Consider the following 27,901-nt stretch of genomic DNA (forward strand, 5'->3'; position numbering starts at 1 on the left):
CTTGCAGCACGTCAACGTCGTCTGACGATGACGTTCGTTGTACACTTGTAACCGTCTCAAGCTGATTCTCGTGTAGCGTATTATATCGATGCTCTCGAGCCTCGATAGCGAACTGCCGATTACGTGGATCCACTCGGAAAGATGGAGGACGTACTGAACGAGGTCGTTTCTTCCGAAGATTTGAAGGTAAGCGAACTCGAAAATGAATTGTTTTCACGTCGCCGATGTCGCTCTCGTCCCGTGTTCGCGTTCCTCGCTCTAGCCGTGATCTAACCTCAACGGGGAAACGAAAACATCGACATGCACCAGAAAGTTAGGTTAGATGCATCATGATAGGTTTACTTGTGATATTTTGCTTATTATTTATCACTTCGTATCGTTTTTCCATGCATTACGCAAATCGGACGAACAAGTTCATTCTAGATCCAGAAGAATTATTATTATTGTTAATCTAGAACTGCCTATTTTTGTTCTAACTGTCATGAGCGACAAGAGCGATATTTTACCTTAATATTTCTCACCTTTATTCTGCAATAGAGTCGCAATTAACTCAACGTCACTCGTGAATCGCGTAACGAGTTCGCAAAATCATCAAACACTCTGAACAGTGTATCATACGTAAAAGACTGCGAACGTTGCATCATCCTGCGAAATGTACTTGCTACTTGTTGTGTTTCAGAAATTCGAGAACGTGTATAACGAGCAGGTGCGTCTGTCGTACATCACGGAAAAAGCGCAATTCGAATATGCCTGGTGCCTTGTGAGAAGTAAATACACGGCCGACATCAGAAAAGGGATACTGCTGTTGGAAGACCTGTATAGCAAACAGAGTGAAACGGAGAGGCGTGATTGCCTGTATTACTTGGCAATTGGAAATGCCCGAATAAAGGTGAGGTTCACTTGCAACGGGAACAGGAGCAGATATGCTCGTGACGTGTCTGAACATCCCTGATTTCTTGATCCCGCTGTTTTTCAGGAATACACAAAGGCATTGTCGTACGTCAGAGCATTCCTCCAGATCGAGCCTGCGAACGTGCAAGTGCAGCAGCTGGAGACGCTGATAAAGAAGAAAATGGAAAAAGGTTTCGCTTTCATGCTTCATTATCGGCTTAAGAGAATAAGAATTGTAATTTGCTCAGGGGCGATGTCGCTAAAAGGCCTCTGTGACATCCTCATTCAGTCGTATCATTTCTGGCTGCTTCTAACGATTTTTCTGCTCTCCTGGCTCGCTAAATCTTACATGTACTCCACGTAATAATTTCGTATCCTCGCATTCCATACTAACCCAAAAGGGATCTTGCGAATTCTGACAGAATAGCAAATATATTGCATGCTGCTGCTGCACGACCGTGTAACCTAATCTCTTCCATGATGCTGCAAATCATTTTCATTTTTTTTATTCTATGATTGTTTAGCTAGTCCTCTCCTGTAATGGTACGGTATCAAGGTTTTATATTCTACTACGCTAGCTAGAGAAACGTAGATCCAGTAGCTTCGTAGATTTAGTAGTCGTACTTTCTGCAACGCATCTATCTAACATTCCATGTCATGTACATTTTGTATAATAAGTAATAAAAATTCGTATCGACGATACAAGTGATCCCCATTTTTAATGCCATGTCCACGTGGTGATGTTGTGATATCGTTTTCCTCTTGTCGTTAACAGTTTCCAGTTTTACGTGATTTTTCATCCGCGCCACGTGAATCGATGATTTATATAATAGCTGTACATTGTAATAGTGTGTTATGTTAATTAATGATACTACGAAATATTTCATAATATTTGAATGGAATATATCCAGCGTGGATCACTGATGGTAGATTACCTACGTGGCACGAAATGTGGTAATTGGCTTGCATAACTAACATTTGATTCGCGAGGCTCACTGGCATCGACTGATTTGGTTTGAATTATGGATACTACCAGAACAACTTAGTAATTATAGTTTCGTGGCACTGGCGTTGAATCTTGTTTGTTTCTTTTTTTTACAGAGGGCCTTGTCGGTATTGCTGTTGCGGGAGGTGTAATTATCGGGCTCGCAAGTATTCTGGGCCTGGGCATTGCGATGGCCAAAAAATAGTTACTCGAGTGAGAGAATTGTAACAACAAATGCGATTGTGAGGTAGCTTGTTTTGCGCGAAGTAATGTAACTTGCCGTTTTTCAGATTCTGGATAAATCGTAAAAGCCGAAAAATGAATGTGCTGGAACTTTGACCAAATAAAAAAAAAGTGTAATTTATGACATTTTTCTAATAACCACAAAACAAAGAGAATAAAAGAGCGGAAAAGTAAGCTTAGTCGTGGAACTGCTTACATTGCAATCTGTTTCCTTATCTCCGATGTATTTGCGCAAACGTTATCTTTTTTTTTGCGTTCTGTATGAGTATTAAAAATATCTACTAAAGAATCAGATAAGTTTAATTTTTTGTACATTCCAAAGTTGCATGCGATTATTTTTCAGATTGCACATAATGTCACATAAAATATGATGGTTATAAGTTATGTACGGATATCTAAAATCTTTTTTAACTTACGTGAGTGTGTTTAAGCATTATGTCAAAAAGTGATAATATATAAAGCATAATAATATATAAAGTTTTTGTATATAATTAAGGGAAAACGTTGTACGTCAAGTTTGTGTTACTGAATTGTTTTAATAGAAATCAATGTTGGAAACCATATCGTATGGATGTTTTTCTCCCTATGCGAATTATTGTACGCGTACACAACTTCCCTCAAAGCTACCGGAATCGGACGATCCTATCGTAATTATGCTGAATATGGGACAGCGTCCTGCTTCCGCGGCATCGCACGGGAGATTTTATTCATCGCGCAGAAAATTTAATACAGTTTTATTTGCTTGCAGCAAGTCGCGCGGCTTGAATGGATTTTATGATACATATTTGTTCTCGAATGTGACGTCTATAACATTGTTAAAAATGAAATTCCGACTTCTTTGAGAAAACAACCCGCGAAACGTCTATATTTTGCGGCGCACATGCAACACTAAGTCAGTCCAATCCGCGTTGTATGTTTGCTATCCTGCAACATGATCCTCATATCACGTACAAATGGATTCACATTACGCCAAATGTAACTGTCGGGTTCTCCTCCCGTGTTTACATCGAATGCGATTTCCGCATTAGATAGATGGAACTCAGAATTAGGTGGCCATATCTAGCGTTAAATGCATCGTTAAACACAGACGCGAATATTGACTCTAGCAATTTTGGCAACAAATATGTAACTGCGGCGAGCGCCTTTAAAGCGCGACGTGGTGCTTCGTTCGTCCAAAACAGCATTGCTTTCAGACTCTTTAGCGAAATAATTCGACGAATAATTTAGAATAATATAATTAACAGAGAAAACTGGCATATTAAATTTAGTTTTCTTTCTAACAAGCATCAAATTTAATTTGCGTCTGTTCGCAATTTTCAGAAACGCTGAATCAAGTAGGAATAGATGAATAGGTGAATCAAAAACAATGTCCAGTCGATATATTTTTTTATATATAGATTTATTGATGACTTCTTATATAATATCCGTTGATAAAGTCGTTTATGTACAAAATAACACTGGAATATCCCTATTAGTATTAATATCATCATTATTATTATTATTATTACTATTATTATTAATATTATGAATGACCTGTGTTATGGCCTACAGGCTCTCTTTCTCTCGAAAGAGAAACAGCCTTCTCTTCGCTCGATTCGACGAGTCAGTACGTTCGCTCATCTTTTTTCCACGCCGAGAAACGACGGCGATGACGAGCGCGATGCGCTTCTCTCGCTCGTCTTCTTTTCTCCCCGGTTCCTCCACACGCGACAATAATATTTACACTAGCCGATCATTGATCGGATCGGCTCCTCCACCGGAAGGAGAACGAAAAGAAGACCGCGGGAGGGAATTCGGCGAGACGCAACGCCTCGCGCGGGCCCGCCCTTATGGTACATACAGCTCAATGAAAAAGATTCGATAAGTAGAGGAGAAAATCGAGTATAGGCGATGAATGCGATTTCGTAATGTGCGTCGCCCCGCGTCCCGCCGCGTCGCGTTCAGCTGCTGGATCTATATATGTATATGTACTCAGTCATCCGATGGATTTATTCCGCCTGATAGGACTGCGTTTGCGGTGAAATGAGGAAGATCCGACGATGACCGCCGCACTTAGGACGGACACGTGTGCGCTCGTCGCTAAATGCGTGCCATCCGAGCGGAATTCGACTCGTTCAAGCCAAGAGGCATCCTGGATTCGACGAGATGAGATGATCAGGCAGTCGCATTTAGCGCCGCGTTTAACGCCCGAACACGAGACCGTGTCCGGCTCGGAATTGCCTCACGGTTACGCCGAGAATTATTTGGACTTCCGTCTATTCGTTACAAGGATCGCGTTGCAAGGGTCGATAAGGGGTTGCAGGGCCGATGATGATAACACCTAGCATCTAGCGGCTGAACGCGCGGCCAGGACGCGGATCGTTGCCTCCGGAGAACAAGGAGGGAAAGGGGTGTATTTACAACGAAGTCGGGGAGGCTTTTCTACCTTTGTGCCCACGGTATAACGACATTGACGGCCTCGCGGTTAGTCCGCGACAGCGAAAACGGCTAGTGATCAGTATATGTGATCATGATCCAAGTGATAACCATTCTGTTTCTCTCTCTCTCTTTCTTTCTCCCTGCCGACCTGGATTGCCCGTCGAAGCTTGACACGGTCGTTTAATGGAAACGCCGTGCCGCACCGTGGCCAAGTTTGCGTACCAAGGTCCAGAAATGCCGCTCCCGGACGCAATGAGCAGCTACCGATGTAACAAACGCTACGGGGATCCGCGTTCGCACATGAAACGCTCTTGAAGTAACGACCGTTCGGAACGATCGTGAAACTTCCCCCGCAAACTTCGATCGCGGCTGCCGCGCGGAAGTGCACGCCCTAGCTCGAAGGGACCTTTTCTGAATTTTCCCTGAGAATTTTCCGATACAGATGTTCACCGACTTACTTTAGTGCGCGACTTACGAACGCGTTCGGCCTTTGCCCGATCTGCACAGAGGAAATGCGGTTTAACGTGCCTCAGGTATGTACATGGTATGGTGGTTCTCCAACTTTTTCAGCCGCGGCGTGCTTTTTATTGCGAACGAATTTTCGCAGAGACCCCTCGGTGAACGGGAGCTCCGCTCAGTAATTAAACTTGTTCTGTCAACTCCATTTTACCATTGCGTAGGTGAATGCGCTCTTCTATCGCTGCTTTAATTTGTTTCGGGCAATTGGCGTAGCTGGTTTTGTAAATTTCTACAACGCTTTCGGAAAATTCGAGGAAAATTAGGAGAAGATACCTCCGAGCTGAACGCGCGCCGTATCTGCAGTAGCAATGTGCTCGAAATTTGAGGGAAGATCTTTGCGATGAACCCCGAATCGTGCGCGCGCGTGTTATCCGTGGGTCGCAGCTTCTCTATTCCTCTCGCGCGAATTCGGCGCCTCGGCGATCGCGAAACGAGCCGCGGTCATCGAGTTTCCGTCGTTCGCCGGAAGAAGATTGTCTCCTTCCTGTCCCCTTAGTGTAGGAATTAATCGATAGATTAGCAGCTTTGAAACGCTTTAAGCAATTCAAGGATGCATATTGCTTTTTCAATAAGGCTCTCCCGCTATACTTTACACGAATGTACAGTGTGTGGTGTGCGCGCTGTGTGGATGAGATTAGGGTATCGTGTGCGTATCTATACGTGTGTATGCGTGTCAGCTCGTCCGACGATCAAATCTCGGAAACGGATCCCGATTCTCTATTATCGTCTTCCGAAATCTAAAGTGCACAGAGACGGGATCGAAGAAGATCACCCCTCTCTACATTACAATCGCCTAAAGATATCGGTCGATAGAAGAAGCTTTAAGTTCCGCCATCCTGGAGAGAAGCGCGAAATATCTCACTCTAATAATATACGATCCCCCATATGGAATGTGGATACCGTTCGGTTCACTCGATGAAACTCATACTTTCTCGCACAGCCCGCCTGTGCGAATAAACTGTATTATACGCATATCACAATTTCAAATTAGGTCGTTCAAACTCGATATATGCGGTATTATCAGCGAAGGTAAACCCGCTTAACCATCTATGAATCCTCCGTGGGTGAAATTAGTTTTTCCTACAAATTGAATCCAATTAACAAACCATATAAGCACACAATAGGGAACAACATACTCTCATCTCGTGAACCTGTACGTTCTGCAAAAGAAAAATCGCTGCGATGTGTGTTTAATTTTAAAACTAATTTATATAATGTTTTAAAGAACATTCTCGTTAATTGACGCTGTTCAGTGAATCAATGTGAGCAAATTTTACAAAAAGATTTTAATTTGCCTTGTGTATTGTAACACTGATATCAGGCTCGAAAGCCAGTGAAACCACGGAGGATTAACTGTTACGTCTGCCTTCACGCCGCAAGTTCCCGTTATCGTGCGCACATCCGGGAATCGTGATCACAATGACGCGCACATAGAGCGCGTATTGATACTAAGTTTATCGAGAGGATGAATACCGATAAACGTCGGTGTTGCACCAATCTGGCACACCTCCGCCGAGAGATTGCATTGCGCCAAGTACGCGGAATTCGTCAATCGACGTCCCTGTCGTCGCCCGATAACAGCGTTTCGCGAGCTCGCGGCCGAATGGCAGAACTCGAGCTTATCTCTCGAACGGCAGAAGGAACCCGGATGAGTCGTGTGTTATGATAGATATGAGATGAGAGGTGGTGGGCGCGCGCCCTTTGACACGGCGCCGACTTTGAGGAAAGGGAGCCGCGTCACAATGAGATAAGAGTAAGATACGAGATATGTGTGAATAAAGTACTTATGACACTGCGCTAAAATGAAAACAATGCATTTCGAGAAGAAATCGACACGGTATTAAGACAGATGAAACGCATGACAGATGAAACGGTTCTGCATCACATCGTGATCGATTAATATTCTCATTTTCATGGTAATTGGATTTTTTCACATTTCTAGTTGCATTTTTATGAAAAGCATGAACAAATATGAATCTGCTCTAAACTAAAGGGCGATTCGGGCTTACATTGAAATTGCGCGTTTTTACATCTTCATTCATACATTTCATTGTGCCGCGGCACTTTGCGAGCGCGTATCGTGCGTAATCGATACGATACGGAGAAACGATATAATAGGCCTTATGAACTACCGGCGCTCAATTTTGTACAATAATTTAATATCTCAATTAATTTAGCCGATCGTCCAAACGATCCTCCCTTTCTATATGCGCTTCGCTCACCTGTATCCTCTCTTTTCTTCCTTTTCTTTTCCAGAACGCGTCGACTGACTAGCGATACGATATAATGTTACACTGGTGTTTTTTTTTTTTTTTTTCGTATGATCATATACACTTGTAAAATATACACTTTTTCGCCGTTCCACTTCTATCACGACGGTTTTTTAATATTCTCTTCTGCCCTGAACTACCTATGATACTTGAACCCCAACATTTACAATGCATTTTAATTACAAATGCACTACTTAAAATTTAAAATCCGTTGCCTTGTCTCGGAATCGTAGAATAAACCGGGATCGCAAATCACGAGGGAAATCCCGAATCGATCGTACATATGAAAAAATATAATAGAACTTAGGTGTTCTTCGTGCGCTGGTTGCGGTCTACGCTGTTAACTTTTCTCGACAATATCGCAAGATCGCAAATTTACTAGGGATTAAATAGAAAACGCATCATAATTTACACGAATTACACGAAAAATATAAATAGTAAACAGTACCGTCATTTTAATGAGAATCCTCATAAAATGTATTTTAGACGTTTTTTCACTCGATAGTTTCGAAATATCCACGTCGCAATTTGTAAGCGCTTTTATTAATTCTTCTTTACATCAAAAAGTGAGAGAAATTCTCATTAAAATGACAATTTGGCGCAAATAACGTTTCGCATCTCTTGAAAGATGCATGCAAAATGCTTCTTCGCTGTACGAATATCGCCGTGTCTTTTATCAATTATAACATAAGAATGTACAACAAAGGAGTCGCGCTTGAGGAATCGTCATGAACAATGCTGTATTTTAGTTAACATGTTTTAGAGAACATGGAATTACCGTTCGTCTCTCTATCTCTCTCGAGAAGGGGGCTTTTATTGGACCGCCGCTCGGGGTACTACAAACGTTATATCGCGCTTTCCGTAAAGAAGCCCCTTGATTTGCTCTCGGTTTGTAGAGTTCGACGAGGGTAGAGTCGAGCGAAAATTCGCAAAGTTTCCTGGGATATTTCGATCGGTTTTCGAACTTACGGAATTAAACATACTGCTATACTCTGCTTCTCTCTCTCTCTCTCTCTCGACATTTCGACATTATAGAGCGAAATTCTGCTCTGCCGCGTCTAGTGCAGTGATTCACGAGTGTTCGCGTCATGAAACACACGTTACATCGGTTCTCTAATGTACAGCGCAGCAGCATGCAATGTTTTCGTGTATCTAAATATAGTAACATGTAAATGCACAACCGTATATATAATCATAAAGAAACTTGAAATATTACTTGTATATCGCTATGAGGGATCACCTTTACATGTTTTTCTGCAAAATTCGATTCAAGTGCAGTGCTCATAACGCAAATACTCGCGAATTTATAGCAGTCATCGATATCGATTGCGTGGATATCGAGATTTAGCATCTGTAAGATATTAAAAACTGTTACAGTAAAATGTAAAATTAATAAATCGTGCCGCATACGTTTATGCCTTGCAACGATGCAGTGATAACAATGTTGGCTTTTCTTCGTGGCAGTCAATAGTTGAGCAGAAATAATATTGTAAAATCTTTTCCCAGATTCCTGGTGACGTTATTTATTTTACGAGAAACAGATTTGATTTTGCGTCGAACTTACGTCTAGGAATAGCTTGTTCGATATTTCGTGAACACGTGGATTATTGTTGGTATATTTTTCAGCGGTTTGGGTCGCTCGCCTCCTCGAAGCGCATTGTAGCACGGAATGTTTACAAAACCATCGTATCACCGACGTATACTTCGATTATCGAGACGCCGATATTGGAAACTTAAATAAAACTTACATGAATCACGATCTTAGAAAAGTCCACCTTTATCCAACCTTCTCGATAACTTGACGGCCAAATCTTTTTAGACGGTAAAAGGATACTTTCCTTTCGCGATTCGATCTATTAAGTGAACTGTGACAAGTACGTTTAATCCTATCTCGCAGGAACGTAGTCGAACGCCATAAATCGCGCTTCATCCGACAAATTCGCGTCGCATATCAAATAATAAAGTTGCCAAATGGCGTGAACGGGGTGGGAAGGGCTTCCCGAGCAAGGATGAGTGTCCTTGAGACATGTGCAAATGCATCCACGGGAGAGAAGAGGGATATTCTACGTGGTTATACCTAAAAATAGAGCTGCAATATCTCTTCCTTCGCCAGTACCGAACGGCGGTTTACTCCATTATCGATGGTAACTTTCACTCGCAGCATATCCATTTCTTCGCCATTCGAGATGCATCCGTAATCTCTCCCCCGATAAATCATGCTCGGTACCTGGCATCGCGCGCGGCGGTGTTTTATTCAGCGACATTTATTTCGTAGCAATTCGAGCACGTCGTTCCGTTTAACGTGCAATCTTGTAAATCAAATCTCTGCCGTATTTAGCTCGCAACTTTTTTCGAAAGGAACAAATCCGCCTTCGCGATACGTCTTGCATTATTGCCGACGAAAAGTTTACCGAAAGAGACTGCCGGAAGTAATGACGATATTTCGGAGATGGGGTCCGAGCGCATAAAAGCCGCGACACGCGTCTTCGCAAATAGTAAACGCGTCCAATCTCCGTCCGATTTCCGCCTTGCCAACGAGTCAATGCTTCGAGTCTGATCTTCGTGCTCGTTTCGCAGATTCCACCAGAGATTCTGCTACTCTCTTTCTCTCTCTCTGTCTCTTTCTCTCTCCACGCCCAGAAGCGGCAGAAGCGAGCGGCTGGATCGCGCTGCACCGCCACCGCCGCCGGAGTCGATTCAAGGTGCAGTCACCTTTCTCAGGCCGGGTGACCGTGGAATTCCACCGGGTACACTCGGGCGGAAAAATAATCTCGTTTCGTAAAGTACATCCTCGCTATACCTCGCCTCGTTCTCCGGTTCCTCCCTGACTCTCTCATTCTCTCCCTTTCTCCACCGTAGCCATTATGTCACTCGAGAAACCAACTTAAACTCGGCCGCGCCCCGTGCATTTTAATGTCCTCGCGATTTATCGGGGTCGCGGGATTCCCGATGCACGCCGCACACCGCCGCGGGAATTGCCCCGTGCGTAATATCGAGAGTAAAAGTGCCCCCCCCCCCTCCCCCCCGAAAGATATCCACGTGGCGAGCGCTCATTTAATAACAATTAAAACGCGATTCGGGTAACGTGACTCGAAGGAGGCGGGCCAAGATCTCTTCGTGCCATCGCTATCGCGAGGACGCGATGAGATGCGGTTCTTCTCGCGCGGATTAAGATCCTGACACCGGCAAGATAGATCGATTCCGTTCTCGAGTGGAATCCGCGGCGTTGAAAGGCCACGTAAGACGTTCCTCGAAACAAGATTGAAGTTGGAAAAACTGTAAAAACAACGACACATTTATCTATCATTCGGCGAAACATGCGACAGTGTGACGGCACAAGGACACCCATCCGCTAGAACGAAGGGCGACACTCGCGTTCAGAAACCAGCGCGGTTCCCTAACAGCGTAAACCTTCGTATGGTTAAATTGCTTGCACGGTCTCGCACACCAGACCAGAAAAAGAAAACTCCTCGTACCGCTTAACTCGCGCGCGCGATATCGTTTTTGATAGTTTCTCCACCCCGCGATCTCTCTGCATGCGAGGGATTAATTTTTATAAATCGCACACGGGTACCCGCTCACCGAGATTCCCTTTACCTCTTCCCCATTGGTAAGCGGGTATCCGACGGAAAAACTCTACGGCGATCTAAAGTTAAGTTCCTTAAAGTTACGATAGTCGAGGACGCGTGGCATCGGCTCGACTATACCGTCTCCGCCGTGCCACTGTACATTGGAGTCTTTATTTCGAAAATAATTCGACCGTTTAGAATATATATATAATTTATGTATATATATATAATTTTTTTATTTATATATATATCTGTATATGTATATTTTTATATAGCTGCAGTCCTACGTATGCCTAGCACGGTCTCATCTCTTTGCTTATGATACACCCTTTTGCCTTGCGCGACTATGAATTGTCCCGTTGCCTCGAGTAAAACGATCGAGCAATTTCGATCGATGGATCCCGACGAGTTGCTTTCAAACCACCCTCTGCGGTGCGTTCGAGCCGCGGCTCGCTAGGCTCTCTCTCTTGTATCCGGATCTCTCGGCGAGAGTAACTCGCCGTAGACCATGCGCTATCGAACTTCAATTTCGATCAAGCTCGGCGGCCTCGGCACGATCGTCAAGTGGTCGACCGCGTACACGGTACTTTTACGCGTTATGTGTACGTTTATGTATATATATATATATCACATGGAACAACAGGCTCCACGTGGCTGATGGCCCGTCGTTTCCGGGGAGGATCGTGAGCCGACCCTGTCTGCTCGCAGGTTATCCACCCGCGAGGGATTTCCGTTTAGCATCACTCATTCTTGACATTGCTAATCTCGTGGTCATCAGTGATAAGCCGGAGAAAAATCCTGGCGAAAGTCATTTCGCTGGATATTCCCCGAAATTCATGAGACGACTCTCCGTAGTGAAGTTAGAGGATACTAGCCCTCCAGTAGTTACGCGAGAAAGTAGCCTTACTAAGAACTGTTTAAGGCTGATGCTTCACGTGATATTCGAAATGTTATCTCGTTCCGGAAAAATGATATCTTTTGCAGATATACTTAACGCTTAACGTTACACATTAAATTAAATACGAAGATTAAAAGAAAGCACGAAAGCACTTAAAACAAATTCGAAGAATAAAACTTGAGGACAGCGTTTCCCAAATGTGAGGAATGTAATCTACGCAATCGGAGAAGAATCTTCTTCGCATCCTGGTTCCAATCGTGCATTGCTCGGAACCTTGTAAGTTCCGGAGCTGTCAGCTTTCAGAAATCTTGGATAACGTCGATGTTCAATCCCTCCGTTTTCATCCCTCCGAAAGCTCAAACTGAAGTGCCTCCACTATCTGCGACGTCGCTGCCATATCGAAGACGATGGTCGATCCACGACCACATCGATGTGTCAATCATATATAAATAGATGTCCTGAATAGACTGCCGACTGCGCTTATTATAGCGATATGGCGATTACGCTCGCTTTCTTGATATTCGCTGCTTGATATTCTTCTTCGTCAAGTTCGTTTACTTAGTTTTCCCCTCGTTCGTTTTTCACCGGTTCTGTGCATCGCGATAACATCGGAACTTCAGTCTTTCTACTGCTTAATCTAGCTCGACTGATTTTCCAGTCGTTTGAATTCTCTGCTTTGCACGTGAAACAACGCGGAAAAGACCACGCGATCGCGCGATTGTGTCACTTATGAATTACGGATCTTGTTTTTCGTCTTCTTGATCTGCAACGTGACGCGACCATCGGTCAATCGACGCTCGTCTACGCTCGATACGTCCCGATGCCACTTATGTCGAGGCTCTCGCGCAGCTCCATCTCCATCTGGACCTCCCGGTGCTTGTCGGACCGGTGCGACGTGACCGGCAACGGAGGCGGCGGAGGACCATCTCGTTCGCGGTTCCGCTCACGAGCCGACGACCTGTCCTTCTCGCGTTCCCTCGCGTGATGATGATAGTGATGAGCGGCGTGGCCGTTGACCGGCAGGGTGGGGTACGAGGACTGGCCGCAAGTGGGCTGATGCCTGGAGGGCAACGGCGGCGGCGACGGCTGATGGCGACCATCGGCCGGAACCCCGTTTTGAACGAGGCCGGGCTCCATCGCCCGCATCCGGTCGTCCGCGTCCCTGGCTGAGAGCTGCGGCTGCGAATGCGGCGTGCGGCGCAGAGAGTGACTGGAATAATGTGATCTCGCACCGGTGGACGCGAGCCTGTCGACCGGTGCGGCGCTCAACGACGCCGTGCCGTCGTCCACGATGCCTCGGACACCTCCTCCTCCACCGACTCCTCCGCGGTGGCCGGACACGTTATTCGCGACGGGCAGCGTTCCCGGGCGGCGCATCTGGCGCGCCGTCTCGCCGTCGATGTAGGTGAAGCCCTCGGCGAGGGTGGTACTGCCGTGCGGCAGAAACCAGACCCCACCGGTCCCAGGGCTCGCCGCCCGAAGTTCTAGCTACAGTTCCGTCACTGGTATCGGCTTGATGCCGGCCACGATCTGTCCGTGCTGCTGCTGCTGCTGCTGTTGCTGCTGCAACTGCTGCTGCAGATGATGGTGATGATGGTGCACCGGCACCGGTGGCGATTGCGGTGACTGGTGGTGATGGTGATGATGAGCGTGCGCCGAGCGCACGCTGTACTCGTCGTCGGAGAAGGTCTTCTGGTACTCGTGCTCCTTCCGCGATATCGCGCGGTTCTTCCACTTGTAATCCTTCAGCGCGTCCCGCACGCGTCTGCGGCACCGGTAGTACAGAATCAAAGCGAGACCAGCGAGAAGGGCTAACCCGGTGGCGCACACCGTCGCCAGCAGAGCCTGTTTGCGTGGATCCGAGAAGGCGCAGCCCAGCTCGTCAGGCGTCATGCCCTTTATGGGCTTACCCTTGGACTCGGCCGGCTCGGCGCATATCACCGGACTCGAGTTGCGCGGCACCAGAACCTCGGCCAGCCAGAGCTGACTGCAGTCGCACACCAACGGGTTCTCGCTGAGATCCAATCGACGTAGCTCGTTCCAGGCTACCAGCGATTCCGAGAACGTGGCGAAGGCGTTGTCGCGCAACATCAGATGCCTCAGATTCGGCAAGCCAGCCAGAGATCCGTCCTCCATTGTAGCCAGTCGTTTGTTACTGTTCAACACAAGAGTCTCCAAGTTGCCGTTGTCCGAGAAGGCGCCCTTTTCCACGGTAGTCAGCAATTTGGCGCCGGATACGTCGAGCTTCTTCAGTGTCGACAGACCCTGGAAGGCACCGGAGCGCAGTATCGTGAAGAAGTTCTGCCCTAGAGTGAGTTCTTCGAGACGTGGCAGTACCGCTAGCTGCTTCGTCGGTACCTCGCGGAGCTTGTTGGCGCCCAGTTTCAAGGTACGGAGAGCATTCAGACCACGAAATGCGCCATCGCTGATGTTGTCCAATCCAGCACCCATGATGTCCAGCACCGCGAGCTGCTCGAGACCCTTGAACGCGTCATCTGGCAGCGAGGAAAACGCGTTCCAGCCAATGTGAAGCTCGGCGAGGGCATTTAAGGGAGCCAATGCTGGTGATGGAATTGTCCTTAGCTGGTTGTCGTCAAGATAAAGCACTCGCAGGGTACCCAGCTTCTGGAATGCGCCTGGCTCCACTTTCGATATGCGATTTTGGCCGAGATCGAGCTCCTCGAGCTTCGGCAGGTAGGCGAACAAGCCGCTCTTCAGCGTCTCCAGATAATTGTCCCGCAGATTCAACACCGTAAGGGATTTGAGACCCTGGAATGTCTTCTCGGTTAACGCCGAGATCTTGTTGTGCTTAAGATGGAGCTCCACCAAGTGTCGCTGGGCATCAAAACTGCCGTTAGGTATGGTGAACAGGTGGTTGCTCGAGAGGTCAACGTTCTTCAAATCGCCATAGAATTGGAAGGCCGCCGCATCCACGATCTTGATGCGATTTTCCTTCAACACTATCCGCTGTATGCTGGGATTCAGCGCGATCGGTATAACGTCCAGGTTGGCGCCCACGCAGGAGACCACCAGAGTGTCATCGTCGCAGGTGCAACCGTTAGGGCAGAAGGTCCTTGCTTCGGCTGTACCGAAGGCGAACAGGCCAACCAGGATGAGCAGATGGAGAACGCCAATCATCGTGAAACTGCGCCGCGATGTCTGCAAATGATAAACAAGAGGAAGCTCTGATTAATTTTGAATGACAGGAATTTAGAGCAGTAGTACTTGATTTATCAGAAATAATTTTCAAGGAATAAAATTCGCGTCAAATTTCAAGGAGCGAACGAGCACGCCATCGATTCCACGGACAGCGTTATCGACAGCCGCCTCGGGAGATCGATATCGCGTGGCGCACATAGCGTGTCCAATTTACGTCGGTTTTACGACGACGGCGTTGAATTATTTTCCAGGGAGTCCGGCACCGCGGCGTCGAGGAGCAGCGCGTAACGCGCTCATTCATTCTCTCACCCTCGTAACGCGCGGCAAGTTATTTCCGTTTTCCATGGGCCGCGCGATCGCGCGCGTAGATGCGAAATTAAGCCTGCCGCGTGCGCAGCTTGGAAGCCCGACCAGGCTAAATTATATCCGGAAATACGAGCGCCCGCGGCCGTTCCGCGGATAATAAGCTCCAGGAGCGTAAAAACTTCTATTCGAGATGGAAACGCCGGGCACGCCGGGTCGTCCGGACGAGTTCGAACGCGCCGTGACCCAAGTATGCCGTAAAACCCAACCGGGACTGAATGGCTGATCTCCGAAACGGGAAAAGATGCTCGGTGTTTCGGACCCGGAGAGTCTGGTGCTTATCGGCGGATCTGGCGAAAAATTCGATATCGATCCGCTCATGATATAGATATACTGCGTGATATAGATATACTACGTGAATCGGACCAGCCGAGATATACCCCTCGTTGTGTTTTTTATGAAGTAAAGTCCATCGCTAGTGTGCGCTCCTTTCACCAAGATACCCCATTGTGAGCAATAATCGATATTATTGTAGCATTGCTAAATGTGCTTTCATGTGTCTCGTATAATTACTACAGCGCGTTTCAATCGTCGCAGCTGGAACAAAGCGAGTCTTTTATCCGCTATCGGATCATGCAAGTTCGATCAAGATTATCCGCGCGATCTGACAAATCGCACACGGCTTTGATTGCTGTCGAGCAGTCCCATCGTTCATGGACAATCATGGAAACGTGATTTGCGATCGATAAAAATATTTCTCTTGCGATAACGATCCGGGTCAACAGAAGCCTAAACCTCTGGCGAAATCGATCGCGCGGCCCGACAGCCGCTAGGAAAACGTCGGGAATATTAACGGCGTTTCGAAAAAAGAGCTCGCGTGATTTACGCGTACGGAAGGATTTATTTCGAAAGCTCGCTTCGTCTCGTCGAACCGGTGTTGCGCTGATGCACTCCGTATGCTCGCATTAAGCCGCGTATATAGTATTCAAAAATCGCCGATGCATATTTGACGCGAACATCAGCAACTCGGTCTAAGAAGATGCCAATTCTTTCGATGTTGTCCATCGCTGATAATCCGCGCGAGCGATATTTAAACATTCAAGAGGATTCTACATAAGAAAAGACAAGATGTATTTGCGGTATACCGCTTTTAGCGAATTTCCAGAACAGATTAAGAGTTCGTGCGATTTTGTTTCTCGCCGAATTTAACATCGAGGACCGAACAATTGCGCGAGTTGGATGAAGCACGAATCTCAATATCTGTTTCCATGCCGCTTGCATGAATCTAGAACGCGTCTAGATGCGTGCCCGTTCCGCGCACCCCCGCGCAACCCCACACGTTTCAGCGTACTGACTGCTAATCCGCGCGACGAAATACGCGAGGCGCACGAAAACGCGGCCGGATATTCGCCAGTTTCGCACTGTATCACTGCCGCGTGTCAGCGCGCGTATTAAAGCTAAAAACAGTCGCGTCATTAAGAAAGGATTATGCAATCCCCACCGAATACCGAATTTCTCTCGCAACCCCCAACGCGCGCCTGACCCCATTACTCATTTCCCATTTCAGCCGCATTACGCAGCATTACAAGATCTGGTTGCTGTTTAATGAGTTTAGGACGGAGACTTTCCCTCGCCACCTCTCGCTCAACATAATCAGTTATCTTCTCTATTGTTAATACTGTTAATGATGTTAACTCAAGTACTTACCGCGGAGAATTAAATACTCCAGCCGCTATGCTCGACAAATATCGATGCGTTTCAAAAAGCAACTGGCAGTCCTCTCTTTTTTTCTCTCTCTCGTTATCCATTTCTTTGTTTCTTTATTATTATACTTTCAACTAATTGTAGTTTGTAGTATACATTTCTACAGTAATTTACATCTCCCTATTTTGAAATTTTTTTTAAACTTCCGTGAACGGTATTGATGAAGTGTTGTCAATGCATAGCATCATGGGATCCAGCGACTGCAAACGTGATTCGCGGTTCGATATTATTTATGCAACACAGCAAAGCCGCTGGTTGGCAGCTGGAGAGCGACGCGACTCATCGGCGTGCACGAGGCGCGAATTACGTATGCGACAACGTGCGGTTGGAATCGGAATGCCGGTGTCCGATTCAGACGTCATCGTCTGCTGCGACAACCAGAGAAATTAATAGAGCAACGTGTAATAACCGCCGCGAATAATCATGTCGGTCGGTTTCACGCGCACCGTGTCACATGCATTTCACCCAGAATAAAAAGACGTGATTCATTTCTTTATTACGGTCGCAATTTGCATGTTCCGAAATTTTTCTTTTTTTATCGCAGTATTTGGATTTAAATTAAAGATGACTTACTTGACGCAAGAAAGTTTATTATATCAAAGGATTGCTTCTAATTAATATTCCGTCAAGCAAGATGTGCCTCTAGAACAACGTCTAGAGAAACGTACATCCCTAAGATCTTCAAAGAGGAATTTGAGTAAAATCCATCGTTACATTGATGCTACAAAAACTAACGAAGTGCAGTGTATCGTCCCCAATAACGAGTTTATTAGCACATCGCACAACGCGGCGTTCTCCTTCATCCGAGGCTGGTTAACACTCCTCGGAAAATAAAATGTTCCTCTTCCAGCAGATTATCCGACCGAAGAATTTCGTTAAAAGTCGTCGTCGGGTCGTTTTTGCGTCACGTCATTCGAACTTTAATCGCGCCGCGGAGGTATGAAGCTGTGCTGTGCCGCAGCACGTGCACTCATAACGCGCTTATAAACGCAGTTAATTATCATCATACCGTAATCAGCTCAGCTCTGTGTGGCAAAACCATCAACTACCATACATGCAAAACTACTATTAATACTGCTACTACTATTACCACTACTACTACTAATAGCAGCCGTTAAGCTTCTGTTCTCCCTTTGCCTCTCACCAAAATACGGTTCGGATATTTTATTCCGGCGTGCCATTTTCCGAAAAGCGAGATTTACATTTATTCGTCTGCTTTATATATGTAACGGTCTCGCGCGCGCTGGGCAGATTTACATTTATTTATACGAATGTTTACGGCGACGTTTCAACCTATTTTTCGTCTCGCTCTACCGTTATATCTTTATTCACACTATTCGTCACTGCAGGAACGCGAATTATACGGGCTCTCGAACGGAACACCTGATCGATATCACCACGTATCACGCGACAATATTTTTTTTCCTCTATCACGGCGAAACGACCACCGCCACCGCTGTGCACAGCCAGAACGCAGTCGCCGACATATTCATGCAACGTAAAATTGTTTATTTTCGAAGATACGTCCCACCGAGTCTTTTGAACGGAAATATTCATTCGTTGCTTATGGATTTATCACGTCGTCAGTTCCGAAAATATTGCCATGCATGTGTGCAGCATGCAAATTGAACTTTGTTGTCCCTTTTCTGCATTTAGATATTTTTAGTGCAATATAAATAGATAATATAGATTCTCTCTCTCTTTCTTTCTCTCTCCCAAATTTGCAGTAGCAGAATCCATTTTTAAATAAATATATTGACGCTTCTTGAATTATTCGTACGCAATTGTATGATCGTAATTTTCCATGAAAATATTCATATAAAATCAATTTTTAATTTCTACATTAATATTACTCGATTTTAAAATGTCAACAGAGGCAATGAAACATAATGCAACTCTGATTGAGGTAAATACTGTTTCGCATGATGTAAACGTGAAATATGCGTATTCAATTGGAGTTGCTGGGTCGAAGGGGGTTAATTGTTCTCGGATAACCGAGCACGGGGAGAATACGCCAGACATCTCGACTTATCGTCCGCACTAATCATAACGCTGACGTAGCGGGCGGGCCGGGGTGAGCGGGACGGAATATAACGTCACGCTCAGCCCTCGTTTCAGGGTGAATACGTCGGATTTAACTCGATGTAATTAGCGATTACAGATTACCCTTTCGTCCATTAGCATGGGCCGCGATATGCGCATGGCGAACTCTCGCGCGCGTACTCGGCCGTTCACTGTTCATGTAAATGCGTCGCATACATACAGATTAGGCGTTTCAAAGCGGAAACTGGAGCCAGCCGGGACCTGCAATGCGCGTTCACGCCGGCGGAGACCCGGGCCTCCAATTTCCGAAGTTTCCGCCGGACTTTTACGACACCGCGTGCTACTCGCGCGATACGTCTACACATATACTCCACGTTTCCGCCGGTTTCACGAGAGTTAATCTTGACTGTAAATATACACGTATATTTAAAGTGCGGAATATACCAATTTTGGAATATACATCCCTATTTCAGAAGATAATTAATTTAGCTAAATGAGGTTTATTGACGACCCGGATGCAAGTACGAATGTTTGCCATTTTGCATTTATGCGCTAATATGTGTGTGTGTGTGTGTGTTCTTTCATATTATCACTATAAACGATATTTATATCAACAGTTAATAACCAGTATGCTACATTACGCTGTATTTGTTTCCGCGGGTGCCGCTGATTAAATGATTGCACATAAAGCCATAATCATGTTCACTAGCAATCTTTTCATATTAGCGTTTCGACGAGCAAGATACATCTATTTAACGTGCATCGATTGTGTATAACGACATTTTAAACTGTAATTCGCAATGTCTCGGGAGCGAGTGGCTCTCGCATAAATCTGGAAAGTTCCGCAACAAGGTTCACCACACACGGTGAATTAAATAAATCCTAATCTTATTAGGTGAAAGCGGTTAATTTCCTTGTGCCATTAAATTGATGTCGCCAGCTGCGGATTTAACGAGCGCGCGTTACTAACCGCTTTGCGGCTGAACCCTTTTAATCACACGTGCGTTCGAAATGCACTCGATGAAACGACCATTAAATGGACGACTTTCACATCTCAAAATTACTCGATAAACGAACTTTGCGTCTGTATGAAAAATGTATTTGACTTTTCACCACGAGCCGACGATAAAATCAATCCAGCATATAACGCTAATTGCATCCATGCATAAAACATGGTATTCTCACCTAACGCGTGTGTCACAAAATCTCATATCTTTACTGCAATAAACGAAATATGCGATATTTCATGATGCTTTCAATAATGCTCCAGCTTTCCGATAATGTAACTTGGTTGCTTCTGCCAGTCATATCTTAAATTAATTTTGAAAATTCATCTCCGCTGAATCGGTTTTTATATTAAAGTATATCTTTGCCAGGAAAAATGCATTTTTTATATTTATGTTGTATAATATTATTATTCTTCAAGCACGTTATCATTTTTAGACTTCTTCATTTTCCATGTAGTTTCGATTAGTGAAAAAATATGATACCCATCAATTTCCACTTTTGTTAACGGATCAGTCATGACACTATCGTTATTTCGCCTAGACCACGGATACACGAATTTTTGCAGCGCGGCCTGTTAAGAGTTAATAATCTAGATGTACCTTTTCGACGCTGGACGTCGCCCCGGGGCGAGGCTCTTGTCCGACGTTCGCGCACAATATTTGCAGTGCACGGATTTCGCGTTTACAAACGGACGTGCAAAACGTGCGGAAATGGAATTCGCTTTTTGCGCGCCGCGCCAAGAACATGGGAACACTCGGTCCGTCCGGTGGCGTAACTAGATGAGAATGCACCTAAGGGTAGTCAGAGTTTAAGTGTGCTTCCATCTCCCTTCTCGACTCTATGTATACATATCTTTTCCTCCTCGGAGCTTGCACAGGTTTACTTTTCTTTTGTAGTAACCGTTTATCCACAATTTCCTCGACTACATGAATAGTGAGCAAATATATTTCGACAGTGTATCATATAACATGAAAAGACAAGTTATGTATATATTTGGTTATAATTTAGCTACAATTTAGAGACTCTTGCGATTCAGTAATTGTTCCACGGCCATTCCATTTTCTAAGAAAATATTTATTTTTGCACGTAAACCAGGAAAATCCTTTTAAGTTAATTTTTTACACATATTTATTATAAATATAAAATTAGGTACGAGAAAAATCATGATTGCACGATATACATTAAAAGTAAAAATTTGATAAATTTCTTTGCAATCTTCCATCTTAGTTACGTTACTGGGCCTGACCTCTCTTAAGTTTTTGATGTGCTTGGGAGGGTGGCGGGCGCTTTTCCATTCTTTAGCCGCGATTTACGCGATCCGGTCGACCCGAAGGCAAAGTTTTCACCGTGCGAAATTTCGTCCGTGACTAGCCAGAATTTATCGAGTAAAATGAAATAACAATTTATGATACCCGAGGAGCGCTAACGGTCCTTTGAGAGTTTTAGTGAAATTTTACATAACATTTCGGGTAACAGTTTTGGCATTACTCCGCACAAGGAACCAGGGGAATAGAAGATATTTTATCCGTGAACACGGCAGATATCTCTCCGGAGGGCACATTAAAGCTGCTAATTAATGGCAAATTAAACCGTCAGTAACCGTAGTGTGCAATTTATGTCTCTTAACTCGTATGATTAGAAACAGTTACATAGTGACGAAGAATATTTCATGGAGATTTAAAGCTTGGAGAGTAGGTATACGACAAACATTATCCCGCATTCTAATTCTATTATTACTGTTTCATGTTTCTCTGTATTACGTGATGCTCCCGGAAGACGTTGAAACTCGAGGGAATATAACAACCGTACGTCTTATTCTGTCCAAAAATTCACTGCGCGAGGACGATGATATTGCGGAAGAAAGCGATGCGCGGCTGCAATTGTACGAGTCTCGAGTGCGCGGCATTTGCATTTCTATCTTTTTCACCCGCCGGCTCCATTTTCTGCGCCAGCTAAATTCAAAGAGCCATTACTTTCGTCGCGCGGACGACAGAAAAAGCGCGTTCAACCGTCGCCGGAACTGTCGTCTTTCACGAGAACGATCCGCGACTATAATATCGACTCGATAGAATTCGACCTAGAGGTAAAAAAATCGATGAGCACCTGGCACCTGACTTTCAAGAGAGTAGAAATTACGGACATAATTAATTCGGTTCTCTAAAGTTGCAGAAAATCTTCGTTTTGCTTCAGCTAATTTGTTGCTATTCATGCAGCGCCGGCGAGAAACGATTTCACAAAAGCACTCATTTTTAATGTAGTCATGTCTAATTTCCCATGTGCTTTATTTGAATCTTTATTATTAAAACGACGACGACTTTTATTATACCCAAAGGTACAATACCCAAATATACTTTAATAAGTACGCGATTTAACTATATTTTTCGAGCACTGACTTTTTCATCTCTCAGTCCAAAGAATGAAGATTAACTCTTTCCGCATTAAAGATTGGACTTCGCAGCATCCGCAGTATTTTGCGTGCACCGTATGCTTATGTAGAATGCGTGGCATGCAATCGACTTCAAACTACATTCTTGTCGACCACATTCCCCTAACGGGCAAATGATAGATACGTGAAAAACTTGGTATATCCCTTTTCTTTCTTTTTGTAATTAAATCTCAGAACAAGTCGAAAGCAAAGCGTTTCGAGTGGGAATTCCGTGCGCGAAACTAGTTCGCGTCGCGGTTTTTCGTTACGAAACGGCCGAGCGTAAACGAATAAAAAACTCGCGGCGCGATCTTTGCCCGTGCACCTCCGCCTTTTGTTTGCTTCTTCTTTCCACACATTCTCCTCTCTCTCTCTCTCTCTCTCTTTCTCTCTCACGTTCTTCTTTATTCCTTTTTTATTTAATCCGAGGGAGCAATCCGCCGCTGAGGCTGAAACCGCTGAACTTTCGAGCACTTTGATACGCGACCGGAGTACGCCGACTGCGTTAACGACGCCCTTTGACCCTTCGAACCGCCCCGCCGCGTCGGGCCGTGGTGAATACTGCCCCTTAGGGCACTTGCGGCATTTATGCCAAAAATTCGAGAGAGGATATTACGTTGCGTATTACCCCGTCACGTTCCATCGTAGCTTTTGATGTAAATGCGCCAGCCGGTTGGTCATTTTTTGTCAGGGAAGATAAATGATTTTTTGCTGCATGTGCCCGTAACAATGAATCGAGCTCGGTAATGTTATATTTAATCATTTCATATTTTTACACGTCCATGCGCGCGTCCATGTACGTTACGATTTTACATTTCCCTTTGTCCCTTCTGAAAAATGGACTATCTCGACTTAAGCGGTTTATATTAAGCGCGCACCGGAGATATTATCTTTCCATTTCCCGCAACATTTATAGCTATTCTTATTACTTCTAATCTTAATTTTGCTCGACGCGCTATGATCCTTTTATGTAAAGAGTCTCGGGGGGGATTTGGGTGATTGCGGCGCGAGAAAATGACAAGTCCGCTCCCACTCGCAGGCGTGATACGTCCAGGCGATTTTAATTCACACGTAAATATGCGCATACAGCGCGCGTGGCCGCGGTCTAAATGGCCCGCGCGCATCTACGGGTTGTCTGAAAAAATTACGTCCTCTGTAAATTTAATTAAATCGCGTGCATGTCCAAAAGGCGACGCTTAATTGAAGCCTGCGCACCTGCGCGCGTCTCAATTAAGTCTCGCAATTACGGTTCGCGCGTATTTTTTTCGCGCGCGACCTCATAACTCGCCGGTCGATACGCGCACGGCGTTACTCGCGGCCGGAGAGGGTCGGCTTCTCTCACGGCGACTATTATCCGGTTATCGGAACGGATGGTACCCGCGTTCCGAAATCGCCGATAATGTGCGAACACCGGGTTCCGATACTGCCAAGAATAGGCCGACCAAGTGCAAATGGTGATGGTGCGGCGATGGGGAAATCATTATGTAATCATAGACCGGCTTGTGCTCGTCGACAGGCGGAGGCAGGGCCGCCGCCGAGATTATTCGTACCCACGTGGCACATTAAATCGCCGCTTACTCACTTTGTAGAATGTGTAACTATGATAAATGTTAAAATATGATATAATAAACCGATTGCTGTAACGAAGAACTCTATCACTGATCACTTTTCTCACCTTGTTATTTTACTTTTATTGAGAAATGAATGAATGTTCTATTGCGTGTGTCACGACTCAATAATTTTATATTGTATAATTTAGAATCGGAGGCAAAATTTCTTTCTCAACCAGACTTCCAATCAGAGTGGCGCAGCGTTTTCCGGTTGTAAATCACGTCATTGATTCATTCAGGAGCTTTGTAATCGTCAGATTTCCCTCTGACACCCAATTTCCTAAGGCACCGTTGCTTATCGGCTTTTGCCGGACCTGTCGACGGTATTCTCCAGTCCGTCTGGCAATCATCGCGTTCAATCATCTGTCCACGATGCATATATCGGCTGTATGCACCGAGTGTTGCTCACTGCATCCCATGACAATGATACAGTCGTACCGCGCCGACGAATTCACGGGCACCCGCTGTGCCCGCCGGTCGATTGGATAATGATATCCTTGTCCCTGGTTCGGGAATCATTCCCGTCGGGGACGGCTGGCCGTTCTGGCTGAACGTTCGCCCTGCTCGAATTTCGACGATCGCGCGAAAATCGCTAATTTTTACCGCCACTCCCGCTATTGAGCTCCCTTCGATCGTTCGAATTAATTCCCGCGCGTTCAGACACGCCCGCTGCCGAATTACGCTTAACAGTTTGCAAATCGTCGTATCGTAATGTACACTCAATATTAGCATTTCTGATTAACCGCATTCGTGCGTGAAATCACTCCGCCGATTATCCATGTCAATGAAAACGGATGTATTACCGGGAAAATCTATCAGTTTAGTTTTCCCTCAACAAAAGATTTTGCCTTGCGTGTACATCCTTTGCGCAGTCTTTCCTTGCAGGTGTTTCTCTGAAAGTGCAATGGGAATAATTTCCAATTTGGTCACATTTTTCTGCGATACGGCACGCATCTGTCAAGCGCGAAATTACATGAGACATTTTAATAACAATACATTTCAACAACATTGCAACTTCTATCAGAAATTGCTGTTAACCAATATCGATATTCTATCCGGAAAAAAAGAGAGTAGCAGGTATCGTTCTCGTTAGTCACTAACACCCTCGAATTTTTTTATGGTCCGCCACGAATTGCGGCTCGAAATTTTTTCCATCGAGCATACTCGTCTTCGTCTATAGAGGCTGCCCGTCCCTTCGCTATCAAATCCATCAAATTCTCTCTCGGAAAAATCGGGACCGCAAATTCATCAAAGGATCTCGCATTAAAGTCCCGCTCGGTGGTAATGGAGCGCGGCCCGTGTATTCATTTTCCATTTTTCACCGTAGCGGAACATTAATCGTTCGTCTCGGCGATAATAACGGGCCCGAAAAGAGCAGTCCGAATCTATCAATTTTGTTGCACTACCGTTCGTAAATTCAATCGAACTAACGGCCAGGACGGCGAACAAACTCATTCGATTGCCTTCGAAAATTCCGACCGATCGTTCGCCGCATTGGCTTCACCTCTCGACACACGTATACACCTATTGTCGTCGATTCTGCCGATACATCGATGGTCGTCGATTCTAACGACACGTCAATTCTGCATGGGGCCTCCCGTTTTGGATCGCGCGACGAATACGCGCGCTCACCTGGCGCGGAAATAAGCCTCCTCTCGTCGGGCGACTTTTGTTCGATTTTCGCGTTTTGCCGTTCCGAGACCGCGTGTATGAAACGACTCGTCCTCGTTGTCGATTCAATTTTGCGACGTTTTTCGCGCGTTACGCGTCACGACGCATACGGTTTTATTCGCTCGCACGCGAATACGCAGAGCAGCGATGTTAATGCGAACGTTAATTGGAACACTCGCGAGCGGCAAAAAGAATGCAGAGATGCACACACAGCGATTTCGAAATTGCCGACATCCACGATCGATAATCACCCCGTGTATTTTCAGCGTATAGTGTTCGTTTCTAGAAATTGCCGCGTAAAGTCGGAAAAGGAAATGCAATTATTCCGGACGAGGGCAATCGCGAAAATATAGGCTCTCTCGACGGAAAATGCTCGTAAGTTTTCGGAACTGTGGCAGAGAGGAATAAACAGTTCTAACAAGAATAACAAATCAGTAAAATTATTGATATTCAGTAATTGTATGTTCTTTTCTCGAATTATGCCTCAGCAGAAATAACGATATGCTGACTCTTACTCACAATCAGTACAATAACACATTAATAACCAAAACGTTTAGCTATTGCAGTACTTTCAAACAATTCTTACTCGAGCAAAGAATATCCTGCATGTGGAAAGAAAAATAGTCTCAAATAGAAAAACCGATAAAACGCATTTAAATAAAATAAAATCGAAAATATCTTTAAATCCACGCACGTGCGATGCAATATTAAGAAAAAAATTCAGAAGAGCGCAAACGAAGGTAATTGAAAAAAATAACAAACAGCGTCATTGTGGACGCGTGGAGAGGACTGGACTAGGCTTCACTATTTTTTTTTCCAGCGGAATGAAAGAGGTAGATTTTTCAGGATTCGATACTCGCTGCGCGCGCGGTGAGACTCGTATTGCCGCGCATGATTCCCAGTTCGATTTACGCTTTTTATTCAAATTTAAATCGCGAGTTATGAGCCTGTGCCTTCTGTAGGACACAATGTATGTGCGTGCCTGCGAGAATGAACGCATACACACGCATACCACGGATACACACATGCGACAAAGTCACGACGTTCTCTAACAACTTTTTTCCGGGGCCTCAGCGTTGTACCGATCGGTTCGCGCACATTCGCGCGAAACATTTATGTGCGTGTTAATTGAACTCTCGTTGCCGTGACGTGACGGCAAATAAAAATCGAAAAGACAGAGATGCGTGAACTTTGGATGCGCTTTATACGACTGAAGCGTAACGGATGACGAACGAACGTCGTTTATGTATAGAGAAGTGAATTTATTATACAATCAATTTTAATTGCATATTTTTAAAAATCTTTATTAATTATTAGCACACAATCTTCAAAAATTAAATAAGCTATAATAAAAATAGTACGGATAACACTGACATGTTTAGGTCTTTAAGGCGAAAACGACCTGAATTTTCGAGACGAAAATAAGCGCGCTAATTTCCGAAGCTTGAAATATTTTCTGCTTCGCGAAACTTCAAGCTGCCTACAAACTAAATGCTTTAACGAAAGTTTTATTATTTAGAGTTAGACTAAAATTTTCAAGTGAGTCATTGAAAACTACTCTAAATTCTAAAAGCACAGCGAAGAATTTTTTCGGGCTGGCAAAATTAAAAACCAGAATTGAATGAAAAGCTTCTAAATACACTAACTGTGAAATCGAATATAGAAATTATAGAAACACTCAGGAAGAATAATATTACATGGAAAAACGGATAAAAACGTATTGTAAAACATTGATATACAGCTGTATTATGTTCTTTGAGAAATAAAGTCTTGAATTTTGCAGAGTGACTGATTGTCCACTTGCGGGATTTAATATCGAGAGTCGTCCTCGGAGAATGCAGTCTCAATTCCGTGCTCGACGCGCGGCTTGCATGTCATTTTCCTGGAGGGTCACTCTAAATTCCGTTCGACTGAAAATTTTATTAAGTCGGGAGACGCTTTCAGAAAGCGAAACCTTGATTACACGTACAATGCGGCGATAACGCGATCGATGTAAGCTTCCATCTTCTCCTCCCCTCAGTTTTTCCCTTTCGTTCAAATTGCAGCCGCACGTTGCAAACGTATCCACTCCACGTATACGCGTTCGTGCTCACATGTACATGATAAACACACACGCACGTCCATT

General features: G+C 45.0%; 2 protein-coding genes across 3 annotated transcripts in view; one reads left to right on the plus strand and one right to left on the minus strand.

Moving 5' to 3' along the window:
• The first annotated feature begins 1 nt into the window (after position 1).
• Positions 2 to 2,680, plus strand: LOC105277214 (mitochondrial fission 1 protein). Of its 2 annotated transcripts, XM_011335423.3 has the most exons (5): positions 2 to 186; positions 680 to 889; positions 977 to 1,082; positions 1,993 to 2,089; positions 2,167 to 2,680. In XM_011335423.3, the coding sequence occupies exons 1-4, from the start codon at positions 142 to 144 to the stop codon at positions 2,079 to 2,081; spliced, it is 450 nt and encodes a 149-aa protein (XP_011333725.1). In that variant the 5' UTR covers positions 2 to 141; the 3' UTR covers positions 2,082 to 2,089; positions 2,167 to 2,680. The 2 variants fall into 2 exon arrangements, with proteins under 2 accessions (XP_011333725.1, XP_011333724.1); XM_011335422.3 differs by having other exon boundaries at positions 1,993 to 2,680.
• Positions 2,681 to 3,499: 819 nt separating this feature from the next.
• LOC105277218 (toll-like receptor 3) overlaps positions 3,500 to 27,901 on the minus strand; it is a 192,398-nt gene continuing 167,996 nt past the window's right edge. The window contains exons 5-6 of the mRNA XM_011335426.3: positions 13,286 to 14,952; positions 3,500 to 13,222 (exon numbers count right to left, since the gene is read on the minus strand). Of these exons, the coding sequence (XP_011333728.2) occupies positions 12,595 to 13,222; positions 13,286 to 14,952 (2,295 nt within the window). The 3' untranslated portion in view covers positions 3,500 to 12,594. The remainder of the gene's footprint in view (positions 13,223 to 13,285; positions 14,953 to 27,901) is intronic.

Source organism: Ooceraea biroi, chromosome 3, assembly GCF_003672135.1.
Source record: "Ooceraea biroi isolate clonal line C1 chromosome 3, Obir_v5.4, whole genome shotgun sequence".
NCBI classification, from domain to species: domain Eukaryota; kingdom Metazoa; phylum Arthropoda; class Insecta; order Hymenoptera; family Formicidae; genus Ooceraea; species Ooceraea biroi.